The 14,972-nt window shown below is 41.0% G+C and overlaps 1 protein-coding gene across 4 annotated transcripts in view; it reads left to right on the top strand.

The window, feature by feature from the left end:
• LOC137355663 (A-kinase anchor protein 8-like) overlaps nt 1-14,565 on the top strand; it is a 30,886-nt gene extending 16,321 nt beyond the window's left edge. For all 4 annotated transcript variants that reach the window (XM_068021038.1, XM_068021040.1, XM_068021039.1 and 1 more), the window contains 10 exons: nt 105-567; nt 1,497-1,608; nt 2,140-2,168; nt 8,316-8,367; nt 9,282-9,348; nt 9,922-10,063; nt 11,257-11,362; nt 12,670-12,800; nt 13,162-13,257; nt 13,868-14,565. In XM_068021038.1, the coding sequence (XP_067877139.1) occupies nt 105-567; nt 1,497-1,608; nt 2,140-2,168; nt 8,316-8,367; nt 9,282-9,348; nt 9,922-10,063; nt 11,257-11,362; nt 12,670-12,800; nt 13,162-13,257; nt 13,868-14,293 (1,624 nt within the window). In that variant the 3' untranslated portion in view covers nt 14,294-14,565. The remainder of the gene's footprint in view (nt 1-104; nt 568-1,496; nt 1,609-2,139; nt 2,169-8,315; nt 8,368-9,281; nt 9,349-9,921; nt 10,064-11,256; nt 11,363-12,669; nt 12,801-13,161; nt 13,258-13,867) is intronic.
• The last annotated feature ends 407 nt before the right edge of the window (nt 14,566-14,972 follow it).

Genomic DNA, 14,972 nt, shown 5'->3' with positions numbered 1-14,972 from the left:
TATCCTGTTTAGTTTTTTAGTCTGCTGTCACTGATTGGCAGGCTTGTGCCATCATCCTTTCCAGCTACTGATTAGATTCCTTGCTTGCTCTGCAACTCTTTCAGGTTTACACCTTATGAGTCCTATGACTCCAGGTCTTCAATGAATGACCATGATCCGTACAGATCTGGCTACGGCTATGGTTACGGTGATTCTGGACCTAATTATAACGATTCCTATGGAGGTCACTATGACCATTACGACAACTCCTACGGGACTCGCAGAGATCAGTACCACAACAGAGCATATAGTAGCCAACGGGGTCAAAATTGGTCTAGAGACTGGGCTCCAAATAAGAGAGCAAACTGGAATGACCCCTACATGCAGCCTGGAAGTTCCAGGCGGATGTCTGCACACTGGAATGAGCTGTCAGTGGGAGGCAGAGGCTTCAATGCTGCCTCCTCCACCAGAAACCTCCCTTCGCTCTTCTCCCCAAACATTATCCCCATGGACCTGTTCCGAGCTCAGGGCTCGGCAAGAGCGTTTGGTGGCAGACAGCGAAGGAGAGACAAGAATCGAAACAGAGGCGTAAGTACCTTTTTTTAAAAAAAATGCATTTATTTTAATCAGTAGCCAATGGGTATGATCAATGAAGGATCAAAATGGCCAAGTTGCAAGGTTTTTTTTTTTGCAGTGGATATGTCCATCCCCCTTTTTAATATCTAAAAATGAGGTTCATTATGCTGACTTGCTTGACTAAGTGTAATTTTCATATCTTTAACCAGTTGCGGAAGATTGTGCAGCTGTATTAGTTGAGGGTCCAAGTAAAAATTAGGTTTTCATGCATTTTATAGTCACTTTTAAGGTATTGTGGTGCTCTAGGACTGGCTTCACAGTAATTTTGTATGAAGCATGAGTGTTTTGGCTTGAAAGTCTGTCTTTTCTCCCTCCATTCTTGCCCACTCCCCCCCCCCCCCCCCCTCGAAAAGCCAGTGTCTGTTGTCTGTGAGTGAGCTAAGATGGTGAGTGTTGGCAATGTACAAGTGTTACTGGGTATTGATTGAGGGCCTTTCAAGGCAGGGTTTGCACTTGGTCAAGGCTGATTCATAGTACTGAAACTGCCACCTAAGCTGAGAGCCAGTCTCTCATGTTGGGATATTTGGGGTCTTTCCTGGTCTGGATGATTGGCTCACTATGCAATTCACACCTTTCATAGAAAAGACCCTTTCAAGAGGGGAAAATGCTAAGTACACCATACGCAGACAAATTGCATTATTCAGGCTATTATTGGGTGCACTCCTTGCATGTACCTTTATCTGGTTTAGAGTTAAGTCGGTGTGCTTCAAACCATGTGTTATAGTGCAACCATTTATAATAAATCGTTCATTCTCTGACTGAAATAACTTGGTATTCAAAAAAGACTCTCATCAGCAGAGGCAGCCTCTAATTTATCAGAAACACATATTTAGAGTTCTTGCAACATGATTCAAATGCCAGTTGTTTTTGCTTTGTATCAGAGGAAGAAGGTTATAGGTGGTCCTGGCAGAAAAAGGAAACAGTCAACAAGTAGCACTGAAGACCCTGAAAACAAGCAAGCTAAAACAGACGATGGAGAAGATTCTGATGCTGGTACTATATACTGTAATGTTATTTAGACCTTTTGTGCTGTTTGTAAATGAGATGAGCACATGCAAGTTTGAGTTCTGGTCTGAGCTGCTGAGCAGGGGTGCTGAATAGATGTGGCTTATAAGGGTTGGCATCAGATGTGCTCTTTATCCTGGTTCTGACTGAAGATTAGGCTCTGTCATGCTGTGCATTTGCTTGTTCAATATGCTGCGGAGAAGAGACTTGAGGAAAATCTGTCCAAATGAAAGCATGCGTTGGGGAGGATAAATAATTCTGCTTCCAAGCTGTCATTTGGAGTGACTGAAGAATTATGAGCTTTATAGTACTCTGTCCTGTGGGCAATTTATGAAATAAAGTCAGCTGGGGATGATTTACATTAAGAATGTGCACCTCATCCAATGACAGCAATTTTGTTGTGAAATCATGATTCACTTCAACAGAAAATAATTGCTGTTAATGTTGCTGTTACTAAAACCCTTGTGTTGATCATACGATAACTATTCAAAAGTAGTTGTTTCTGTTTCTCTCTTATAGAAGACAAGGAGGATGATGGGGTTGATTCAGTAAGTACTACTTTCATTGAAGACTTTGTCCAAAAGTACCTAAATAGCGCCAGGACATCTGCTGGGATTTGGTATAATTTTACACTTGCTGCTGGAAACTGGGATTAAAATTATTTTGATTGCACCAGAAAAGGTCTTGTTTTTGGTAGGAAAGATGGGGGAGGCTGGAGATACTGGACTTCTGGAGCTGGCTTCTTGATTACATGGCACTATTTGACAGCTAATGGGACATAAAAGTTTGTTGCATTTTACCTTTATTACATTAACTATGAAACACTTTGGGACTTCACAAGGGCATTATAGCTGCTAGTTCAATCGTCCTTTCCAATAAGGTGAATAGTTTTGCATGCAATAAACAGTATAGAATCATTATGGCACAAGAGGAGACCATTTGGCCCATCGAGTCCATGCTGGCTTTCTGTAGAGCCATCCAGTAAAGCCTGACTTGGGTGTGAAATTAAAATCTGACCCGACCACAGCCAACCCAAACCCGACTCGGGTCAGACTCCTTTAATTATTTTTCGCGCCCGACCCAAATATCTATCTACTTTTCCGGCAGCAGGCTATTCCCGCAGCTGGAGTTGTGGGGAATTATGGGCAAGCCTGATCCCATGACTTCCCAGAAGCAGTGTCCAACTTGACCCCAGCCTGAATGCTGTACTCAGAATTTCGACCCGAACCCGACGCATGTAGTCTCCTGTTCTATCCCTGTAGCCCTGTAAGTTTATTTCCCTCAAGTTCCCATTCAGTTTCCTTTCAAAATCAGTGTCTCTGCTTCCATCACCCTCCATAGGCAGCATGTTCCAGGTCATTAGCACTTGCTGCATAAAAATGTTCTTCCTTGCATCCCTCTTTTATTCATTTGTGGGATGTGAGCGTCACCCATCCCTAATTGCCCTTGAACTGAGTGGCTTGTGAGGCCATTTCAGAGGGCATTTAAGAGTCAACCACATTGCTGTGGGTCTGGAGTCACATTAGGCCAGACTAGAGCATTGGCTACCCAACCCAAGCCCGATGGGACCTGACGACGTGTCGGGTTCGAGACAGGTCGCTCTTCCGGGCCTGGCATTCGGGTCAGGTCGGGACGGGTCGGACTTGCTATCACCACGTCCGGTATGTGGTTCCAATCTTAATGTGCTTTTTAAACAACCTTCCAAGTCCAGTTACATTTTTGTTGCTTTTCTACACTAGCTTAAAAAGTGAAAAATGGAAGCTAAGTTAACTGAACATTCTGGTGGTCGGGTTGGGCGCGGGAAAAAATGAAAGGACACGGGCCAGATGTGGTTCTGCCAGGGTTGGGTTTCATTTGCAGACTCGAGCAGGACTTTAGGCCAGACCAGGTAAGGATAGCAGATTTCCTTCCTTAAAGGACATTAGTGAACCAGATGGGTTTTTGCAACAATCAACAATGGTTTCATGGTCACTATTAGACTAGCTTTTTTAAAAAAAAAAATGTATAGATTAATTGAATTCAGATTTCACCATCTGCCATGGTGGGATTCGAACTGATATCCCCAGAGCAGTAGTTCAGTGACATTACCACCATGCCACTGCCTCCCCTTGCCCAATGTATGAATATATTCATAAAAGCAAAATACTACGGATGCTGGAAATCTGAAATAAAAACAAGAAATGCTGGCATCACTCAGCAGGTCTGGCAGCATCTGTGGAAAGAGAAGCAGAGTTAACGTTTCGGGTCAGTGACCCTTCATCGGAACTGGTTCAGTTGTGCTATGTGGTTGTTGCTTGGTTGTTAGTGTCTGGTGTGGTTTTGGAGGTCTACAGACTGGCATAGTCTTAGGTTCAGTCCCTAGTCTGTGCTGAGTTATTTGATAACTGGTTCAGAGATGGTCACCCTAATCTAGATTAGGGGGGGGTTGGCGGCTGCTTGAGATGCCAAAAGTATGTATGGATTATCTGGTGAGAACAGGATTATGCTTAGTTGTGATGCTTCTGTGCTAGGGTAGCTTGCTGTTGAGAATTGTGCTTGTAGAATGGCCCTTTTGAGTGAGGTAGCAGATGGTCTGCATTGCTTGTGGAAAGTATGAGCTACGTTTAGGAACATGGTAGCAGAAGTAGGCCATACAATACGATTATGGGTGATCCACTTCAGTGCCTTTTTCCCACACTATCCCCGTAACCCTTTGTCATTGGTATTTAGAAATCTGTCAATGACTGAGCTTCCATAGCCCTTTGGGGTAGAGAATTCTGAAGATTCACAACCCTCTGAGTAAAGAAATTTACATATGAACATCGGAATTAGGAGCAGAAGTAGGCCATTTGGCCCCTCGAGCCTGCTCTTCCATTCAGTGTGTCTCGAATTCCACACTTTCATCTACCCCAATAACCTTTGATTCCCTTGCCTAACAAGAATCTATCTACCTCCGCCTTAAAAATATTCAATGACCCCGCCTTCATCACCTCTGAGCCAGTGTTCCAAAGTCACAACCCTCAGAAAAAATGTTCTCATCTCTGTCCTAAAAGAGTGACTCTTAATTTTAAAACAGTGCCCCCTAGTTCTCAACTCACCCACAAGGATCATAGAATTGTTTAGTGCAGAAGGAGGCCATTCGTCACGTCATGTCTGCACCGGCTTTCCTAATGAGCATTTCACCAAGTTCCACTCCCCTGCCTTCTCCCCGTAACCCTGCACATTCTTCCTTTTCATATAACAGTCTAATTCCCTTTTGAATGCTTCAATTGAATCTACCTCCACCACACACTCAGGCAGTGCATTCCAGACCTTAACCACTCGCAGCATGACAAAGTATTAATGTCACTTTTACTACTTTTACCCATTATTTTAAGTCTGTGCCCTGTCGTTCTCGATCCTTTCACGATTGGGAACAGTTTCGTCCTATCTACTCTGTTCAGACCCCTCGTGATTTTGAATATCTCTATCAAATCACCTCTCAGCCTTCTTTTCTCCAAGAAAAACAGTCCCAACTTGCCCAGTCTGTCTTCATAACTGAAGTTACTCATCTCTGGAACCATTAGAGGAAGCATCCACCTTGTCAAGACAGTTGAGGATCTTTTATACTTCAATCAAATCTCCCCTCACTTTTCTAAACTCCAGTGACAGCAAGCCCAGTCTGTCCAACCTTTCCTCATAAGGCAACCCGCTCATTCCAGGTATCGCCTAGTAAACCTCCTGAACTGCCTCCAATGCATTTACATCCTTCCTTAAATAAGGAGACCAAAACTGCACTTAGTATTTGAGATGTGGTCTCACCAATGCGCTGTCTAACTGAAGCATAACATCCTTACTTATATTTTCAATTCCCCTCGTAATAAAGGGTAGCATTCCATTAGCCTTCTTTGTTACTTGCTATACCTGCACACTAACTTCTTGTGACTCATGCACTAGAACACCTAGATCTCTCTGCATCTTGGAATTCTGCAGTCATTCTCCATTTAAGTAATACTTTTTTTTTTATTCTTCCTGCCAAAGGGAACAACTTCACATTTTCCCGCGCTCTACTCCATCTGCCAGATTTCTGCCCATTCATTGGACTTCTCTATATTGGTCTGCAATCTCTGTCCTCTTCACAACATACCTTCCTACATATCTTTGTGTCATCTGCAAATTTAGCCACCGTGCCATCACTGCCCTCATTGATATAAATTGTAAAAAGTTGAGGCCTCAGCATAGACCCCTGTGGGATTCCATGCCACAGATTTCTCCCCACTCTGTCTGTCCAAATCCCCTTGAAGCCACTTTGCATCTTCCACACAACACATTCCCACCTAGTTTAGTCATCTGCGAACTTAGAAACATTACATTTGGTCCCCACATCCAAATTATTGATATATATTGTGAACAGCTGAGGCCCAAATACTGATCCTTGCAGTACCTCACTAGTCACAGCCTGCCAACGTGAGAATGACCTGTTTATTCCTACTTTCTGTTTTCTGTTAACCAATCCTCAACCCATGCCAGTATATTACCTCCTATCCCATGTGATTTAATCTTGCTAACCAACCTCTTGGGACTTTATCAAAAACCTTCTGAAAATCCAAGTATATTACGTCCACCGACTCCCCTTTATCAATTCTGTTAGTAACATCCTCAAAAAAAACTCCCAACAGGTTCATCAAACATGATTTCCCATTCATAAATCCGTGTTGACTATGCCCAATCAGATCATTATTATCTTAGTGTCTATTTATCACATCCTTTAGAATAGATTCTAACATTTTTCCCTACAACTGATGTAAGGCTAAAAGATCTGTGTAGTTCCCTGTTTTCTCTCCCTCCCTTAAATAGTGGGGTGATATTTGCTACCTTCCAATCTTGAGGAACCATTCCAGAATCTATAGAATTTTGGAAGATGATCACCAATGCATCCAATATCTCCATAGCTACCTCTTTCACCACTCCTGGGATGTAGAATGTCAGGTCCCGGGGACTTGGCAAACCTTCAGCCCCATTAATTTCTCCAGTGCAACCTTCTTCCTTCAATTCCTCATTTTCCCTAGTCACTTGGATCTGTAATTCTGGGAGATTTCTTGTATCTTCCTCGGTGAAGACAGACACAAAGTAATTGTTTAGCTTCTCTGCCATTTCTCTATTCCCCATTATAAATTCTCCTGACTGACTGTAATGGACCCACATTTGTCTTAGCCAAACATTTCCTTTTTATGTACGGGAAAATACGCTAAAAGGTATCACAGTACATAAAGAATTATTACATAGTTTACAGCAACCAAACATTGCTTCAAGGTACAAAAACCCCATAAAAGGCAGTCAACCGTGGCAAGCAAAGGAAGTTAAGGATTGTATAAGATCAAAAGAAAAGGCCTGTAAAGTTGCCAGAAATAATAGTAAACCTAAGGATTGGGAAGCTTTTATAGTCTGTTTTTATGTCTTGGTAGTTTACATATTCTATTCTCCCTTTATCAGTTTTTCCATCCTCCTTTGCTGTATTCTAAAATCCTCCCAATCCTCAGGTTTACTACTGTTTCTGGCAACTTTACAGGCCTTTTTCTTTCAATCTTATACAATCCTTAACTTCCTTTGTCTGCCACAGTTGATTACCTTTTTCTTTCTAGGTTTTTGTATCTTGAAGGAATGTGTAGTTGCTGTGAACTCTAAATTCTTTTAAGGGCTATCCATCGCCTATGCACTGTCATACCTTTTAATGTATTTTCCCAATCCACGTCAGCCAATTTGCCCCTCATACTTCCATAATTTCCTTTGTTCAAATTTAACACCCTGGCTTCTGATTGAACTACTTCACTTTCAAACATCATGTAAAATCTATCATTATGTATGGTCAATCATCCATAAAGATTCTTTTACAAAAATGTTTCCTAGGGAATAAAATCCATTCAGTTTTGGAGTAGCATTTAATTGTAGTTACCAGTATCATGTGAGGTGGAATTTGTGGTTGCTATGGTTTCTAATGAATTGAATGCCAGTTTATAAGAGCACTTCACCTGTTGGAAATTGTTTATTTTGTTAACTAAAATTTGATTTATGAAAGTTGTCCAATTTAAAATTGGCACAAACCAAAAAAAACTCATCTGAGTTTTATTCTAGAAGCAAGGTTCCAGCTCAACTATATGTGACGCCCTGTATATTTACATTGCTATGGTGTTCTTTGCCACAAATAACTAATTTTTGTGGCAAGATTGAATGGCAACATATACTTGTTCAGCAGATTACTTTTGTCTCAATTGTTTGTGGGGATGTATTCGGTCTAGGAATGCAAGATGTGTTCCGAGAGAAATGGGGGAGGGAAAGGCAACCTATTGTCAACTGAACGTCAACCCATCGCTAAACAGTGTGGAAACAGGTGGAAGTCAGGTTCAGATAATGAATAATGTGGAGAATAATCTTGCTCTCATTTATCCCCACTTGCCTTTGGAGTATACTATGGCAGCAACAAAATAGGGTGATCTGCCAGTAACTACAGTACACTGCTATATTTGGGAGTGCCACCTAAAGTTGGGGCTGAAGCACATTAGTAAATTGGAGGTTTACTCTCTCTCTGCTTTAACTACAGTCAGTGCTTGTAAAGGCAGACCGTTTATTTTCTAGCATGCTGCACTTGGGCACAAAATTCAATTTTTTAAAAACTGCTTTGTTTTATAAAGTTTAGGGATTTGAAATTTTATAACTACTGTGGTTTGTATCCATTTCAGGGCGGTGAGGACAAGGATTCAAGTGAGAAAGGAGAGAAGAAACCAAAGCGTTGTAAGTTTGATCACAATGGTGGTTTCTTCAAGGTTTTCTCTAAACATAATGCATAACTGGTTAACTTCCATCGAGATGCATAATACTGGAGTATGAAGACACTCACCTGTGCTTTTGTGTGTAAACATTGATAGGTTAGACTTTCACCATTCACTACCTTTGTTCGTATCCTCGGTAATAATAGGACAGCCTAGACTGAAGTTATCTGGGCTTTCCTGGTGGCTGAATAATTTTAATGAGTGAGGGTCCTAAGTTTGATCCCTAGTCTGTTAGAGGCATTCCTGATTTAGGCAAGAGAAAACTGGCTGGGATTCCTGCACATAAGCAGATGTCAGGTAAGGACTGGCAAAGGGGGCAGGGGATCAGCTGTAATGCTGAAGGGCTCCCCTGCAATAGCTTCTCGCTGTTTCTACATTGTTGCCTTCAATATTCCAAGGGTCTACCCTATCCTGACTGTGCCCACCCAAAACCTCTTTCAGCTTTTATGTCCTATGTTGTCAAACTGCTTGTCTAACATCCAGTCATGAATGAGTCAAAATTTTATTGCATTAAACACTACAAAAACTGAAGCATTGTCTTCAGCCCCCGCCAAAAACTTAATTCCCTAGCCACAGATTCCATCCCCTTCCGTGCCGGAAGACTATTCACAGCCTCGGTGTCTGAGAGTGCACTGTCTTATGTGCCAATTTAATAATATACTTTTATCTAAGCGCATAATACTTCACACTGGACATGTTTAATTTTTGATTTTGTAGGTTTTCTTATGTGTAGACCTATAACACCAATAATGCACATTATTAAATCGTTTTGTATTTCTGGATCTGCAGTATGTACTAATACAGTCTCATCCGTACAAAGCATACTTCTCCACTTCTTACCTACAATGGCCAACTTATCCTTTTATTTCCATACAGTTCCAACTATGCAAGAGAAGAAGAAGTCTGGCAAACCCAAGAAGAATCGTGACCGCCTCGCAGAGAGGTACTGATAACTGATGCCATGTTGGTCTTTTGACCAAAGGTTCAGAATGTTAAAAGACCCAGTTCATAGCCCACATGTTGTAAAAATGTCCAATGCTGTAAGCTGAGTTTCTGTGCAGTGTGCTTAAGAAAAGCTGGAAGCTGACTATAATCGGTGTATGATCCCTTTCATCCCTCTTGTTTCAGCTGTTGTCTGCCCCTGCTGCGCTACTAAGGAAGAACTGGATGAGTGTGGTTATGCCATCCTCTTGTAGGAGTTAACCATTCTGTAAACTAAAATGGCTATAGAGCTGCTTCACTTATGCTGGGGAGAAGGAGGTAACTCCACCTCCTGTGGCATTCAGTTCTATACTGGGTACCAGCTTTGACACTTAATCTGCTTCAAAGTATTCTCACCATAAAATAAGCATTGCACAATTACTTTCTGAATCTTCCATTTGGTTCTTGCTTTGAGTTTCTGAAAACTTAAAAAGCTACCCAGTATCTAAGGAAGTGTAAATAAATGGTTTATAATTTCATGACTGGCCTCGACTGGATGGTTTCTTGTGCTTAATCTTGGATTGTTTGTTTGCAGGATAACATATGCCTGCTCAGTCTGTAAGTTCCGTACATTTGAAGATGAGGAGATTGCCGCTCACATGAAGAGCAAGTTTCATAAGGAAACTTTAAAATTCATCGGGACCAAACTGAAAGCTCAGACTGCTGACTTCTTGGATGTATGTATGCTGCTGCCTTTTTTTAATTTTCACACTCATGCAGAATATCCAAACTGCGACCTTAGGTTTCTCATGTTTCAAACTTTGGTTAGGGGCTTGGTGCTGTTTCTTCATTGGTGAATAAATTCTAAAGCAGAGCACCAAGGCCTGTTAGTCTCAAAAGTTTGAAATATATGAAAATATAGATTTGTCTACCCATGGCGCAGGTTTGTCGGGGGTGGTGGTGCACTCCCTGATACGGACCTCTAGCAAGTTGACCAAAAACATGACACCATGCTCTAATACTGTAGCCAGTGGTGTGTAGTAACAAGTTGCTTTGTGTTCCACATTCCAGTTTTCTCCACCCTCACCTAAAATGGCCATTGTGTATATTTGTGCCACTCCAGCTAATGACTATTAACTTCATCCTGACCAGGGATCAAATGTTGTACCTTTTGGCTTGCTTGAAGCACTGCTGATAGTTTATTGGCTTAAGCTGTTGAAGTTTCATAACTTCCCTTCAAAGCAGTGAAACTTGATCAATAATTTGTCAGCTGAGCAACTTTAGATACTTGTGAAAGTTTATCAGTATGTAAATTTTTTTAAAAATGAATGGAGAATAATTTTTCTAGGAGTGTATGATGTGTTGGGAGTCTGAGATAGAAAGTCCAAAACCCATGTATTTCAAACTAGTATTGCATAACCTTGATCTGATCCATGAGAACATATTGCTTTCATGTTTTGGAAACAAACTAGTTTGTGTTTTGCAGTTGGCATGCTTTTGTGCAGTGTAATCCGTTCACAGTGAACGAACGATTATTAATAATCCATTGACTTTAAGCCTCTTTTTTTTTTCCTGGAGGTAGTGAACTACAGTTTGGTTCCATAGATGGTTGGCAGTCCTTTGGTACCTTTTCAAAGTAGCCGTTATTTGCAGTTTTGATGGTCTCTGCAACTATAAGGCATCACATTTGAACCTAATCCTGTTCTCATGTGCACACTTCCAGCAGGGATCATTAGTTAGTCATCAGAAATGTGAATTTTCACTTTGCTCAGGCCTTTTGCCCTTAACTGCGATCAGCACAGACCAGCAATAATATCCATGACCTACTTGGTCTGTACACATCATTGATAATTCAGTTAGCTGAGCAATTGAGGTGCCCAGGAGTTTAAATTCCTGTGTGCAGTAATGATCTCTCTGAATTTTGTTTCAGGAATACATCTCTAACAAGAACAAGAAAACGCAGAAACGCCGGGAGCAGATTGGAGATGAAACTATTCTGAAAAAGCAGCTGATGCAGCAGCACGATGTACTCCAGGGTAAATTAGAAACTAACACTGATTTAATGTCCATTCACATTCAATTATAGGAAGTTTTTCTGTAAATGATTCATACAAACATACAACTGTGTTGAGATGAATTTGTTGCAACTTACTTTAATCATACTTTTTATTAAATTATTTTTGTCGTCTTCTGGTATAACTAAGGTAGGCAGTCTAAGAATGAAGGAAATGAAATATATACACACCTGATCTTTTCAGATGTTGGATTTCTAGCCCATATTCATTTAGCAGTGATATGGGATGCAGAAGGAGGGGAAAGGGAATTCTACAGTATTAATGCGCCTCTCTGGATCATAATCAATTCAGAATTGTTGGCTGTGAAATATCCTGTGCAGACATGAAGCTTGGTGAAATAATGTAAAGCAGATTAAATTAAAACTCTACAAATAACATGAGAATTCTGGTATTGAATGTGGTGTACCACTTCTGGTGCCATTTGTAATTATGAAGTATTGGTGTGGATAGAATGTGAATGTAGGGCTCATTTCTTTTCCTAAACTACATTCAAGTATGTAAACTGGATTTGTCTTGCTCTTCATTGCTTTGATTATCTTTGAAGGATAGGGTTGTTGATGGGGATGGAAAGTGGGGAGGCTTTAGTTCAAACGGTCTCGTGATGCATCATAGAAAATTATGATCTGGAGAGCTTGTTGATTTGCCTTGGGATCTACAGAATGGATTCGGGCTTCCTGTCCTATGCCCTAGCTGACCAGTAGGAGTTAGCATTACTAGTGTTGGAGAGGGATGCACTGTAATAGATCAAGTGATCATTGGGCCTAATCGTCACCATCTTTTTATACGTTACTGTGGGAAGCTTGTGAATTATAATTGCAAGATAACTCACCCCTTCCCTTCATTGTGAAGGTGATTTTTTTATAATTGCACTGTAGTATACAGTTTTTACTTTAATGTAGTCCTCCTCCTTTCTCAGATGCTCTTATTAGTGCAGGAAGGTGCAGTTGAAGTAGAAGATCAGCCATGATCATATTGAATGTTGGAACACACGAAGGGCTGAATGGCCTCCTGCACCTATTTGTTAATATCTTGTTCGTAGGAGAGTCATTGACTGTTTATCCACTGCTGTGAAGTATGCTTGGATTCTACATAGCATGGTTAGCAAAGTACCTACAGAAGCTGGCTAAACCAACCGTTAATGTTTGCCAGTTGTTTTATCGCAGTAAGGCTGCCTTTGGCTAGAGGGTTGCTTCTCTCTAAGTTGTGGATTTATGTCTGCGGAAATTCTAATCAAATCTGTTTCTCTAACATCAACCCTTCTGCTGTAGGTATTGGTATGGAGCAATGCATGAAAAAGGTGGAGGCTGCTCATTGTATGGCTTGTGAGCTGTTCATCCCTATGCAGACTGGCTTCATCGGGCAGCACTTGAGGTCAGCTGAGCACAACAGAAACCGCAAAGTAAGTGGAACTGCTTAAGAACAGTGACGTCTTGGAGCTTGGTGTGTGTATGTATGTGTATAAAATATATGGGAGGAGGTAGAGAATGGATAATGAGACAACAGTAAATAATTATTGTGTACGTCATGGATGCTATTTGTGATGTGGAATGTATAGGTTTATCTTCACCCTTTGCCCCCTCCATTTGTGCATATTTGTAGTTTATTCAAATTTTTAATGTGGATTCTTTACATTTAAAAAAAATTCTGGATAAGTATGGATTTGATTCTGTGTCCAAGGTGTTGAACTGAAAAGCTGCATATTCCACGAAATCCCACCTTTGACATGGTGTTAACTTGTTACTGTTTCTTCCCCTCACTAGGCAGCTATTGAGAGAGCCAAAAAGGGTAGCCTGGTTATTGCTAAAAGCATCCTGAATAACAGCAACATTGCAACAATGCTGGAGAAATATGTTAAGGTAAGGATGTAGTATGTTTTACTTAAAGGCTCTGTTTGGTCACATGTTGGTGCCAAAAAAAACTTTACATTGTGTCTGTCGAGCATTCCCAGGTCAAGTTTAGCACAGGGTTGATGTGGAGCAAAGCTCTCTGAACAGTCCCAACAATATGCTATAGCTCATAACTCTGAGCAACATTTCCTAACATGTCTGGTCTTGAAATAGAAGTCATTTTTGTTTCCTCTGCTCCAGGCAACTCAACTTGTGCTCCATTTAGAGCCAGTTTTCTGTTCTGGAACCATACCCATTATGAACTGGATTGTGCAAACAAATTTTAACTGAAAAGTATAAAGCTTGGAGGCTTTGACCCAAATGTCAGAGACCAGTCTGAAATGAGAAGAAAACATTTTGTTCTGTCAACCAAGCGCTCTGGTTGATGGAATTGTTAGAATGTTGATTTACATCTGGAATTGTGCACATTGTTTTTGGATATCAGCAGGGCTAAAGTCAAGCTCTCATGTAAAAGGGCAAAATAGCTTACCCTAAACTCTGAATTACATCTCATCATGGTCAATTCTAGTCAACACTCAACTATACCTAATACTACTTGTCATAATTCTTTCCTCTACAGGGTGAAAAGCCATTCACCGATGATCCAGATGACAAAGAGGAAGAAGAGGGTGGCATACAGGAGGGTGATGGTGAGGGTGATGGGCTCAATGATAGCACCAATGATGGAGAGAAGAAAGAGGGTGATGGAGAAGGTGGAGAGGGTGAAGGCGGTGATGGTGAAGGTGAAGAAGTTGCTGATGGTGATGATGGAGAAGGAAATATCAGTGCAGCAGAAGAAGGGATAGATAAATCTGAGGAAGCAGTTAATGCTGCAGATGAAGAAATGGAGGCAGAGGCAGAGCCTGAAACTGAAATGGAAGACTTGGGGGGAGGAGGAGATGAGACAAATGAAAGCAAGAACCCTGAAGAGCCGTTTGAAGCCAATGAAGACAAGATTCTGGAGGGAGAGGATGATGCGTTACCATTTGATACCGATTTAGAGTAACTTTAGTGTGACTTCCTGAAAAGATGTGGATAAATGATTATGTTCCCCAGTCATTCTCTGAAGCTTATACTAGTTTTAACGTTCCTCATTGTTTGACTTGCCAGTAGATTTGTTATTGCTGTACTTGAGTTTCAGCTGATTGTTCGTTTCATGAGTCTAGTAAATGCTTCCTATGTACTGTGCTGAATGGCTTTTCACAATGATGTAGACCATAATCTCTCCTGAACCTTTGTGTGAAACATTTTACAATAAACATTCTTTCTATAATCTGACTAATGTGGCAATCTATTGATCATGTTCAAGTGACCTTCAGGACTAGTTATTACAATGTGAAAATATGAAAAGGATATTTTGGTCTTTGCAGTTGTAGTTTTGGAGCTTTCAGGCTTTGTAAACCAAGGCATTCCAGTTTTCAATAGAAAAACACTCAGCAGGTCAAGAATCTGACCGAGATTGTTCCCAACTCTCATTATAAACAGCGATTGCATGTCTTTCACTTCCAGATGCAAGGGTAAAGATTTTAATTACTTTTGCTTGCTTGGCCATGTTTCTTCCTCCTCCGCCCCTCAAGTGAATTGTCTGTGGCTGCTCCAATGTACCTGACACTAAGTTGAAGTGGCATTGGTATATGCTTAGAAAGAAAATAACCTGCCCTTGCTTAGTGCTGTCGCAACAGACC

This window comes from Heterodontus francisci, chromosome 43 (assembly GCF_036365525.1).
Source record: "Heterodontus francisci isolate sHetFra1 chromosome 43, sHetFra1.hap1, whole genome shotgun sequence".
Classification (NCBI taxonomy): domain Eukaryota; kingdom Metazoa; phylum Chordata; class Chondrichthyes; order Heterodontiformes; family Heterodontidae; genus Heterodontus; species Heterodontus francisci.
Note: the sequence above shows the minus strand (reverse complement) of the source record. Positions and strands in the feature narration are given on the sequence as shown.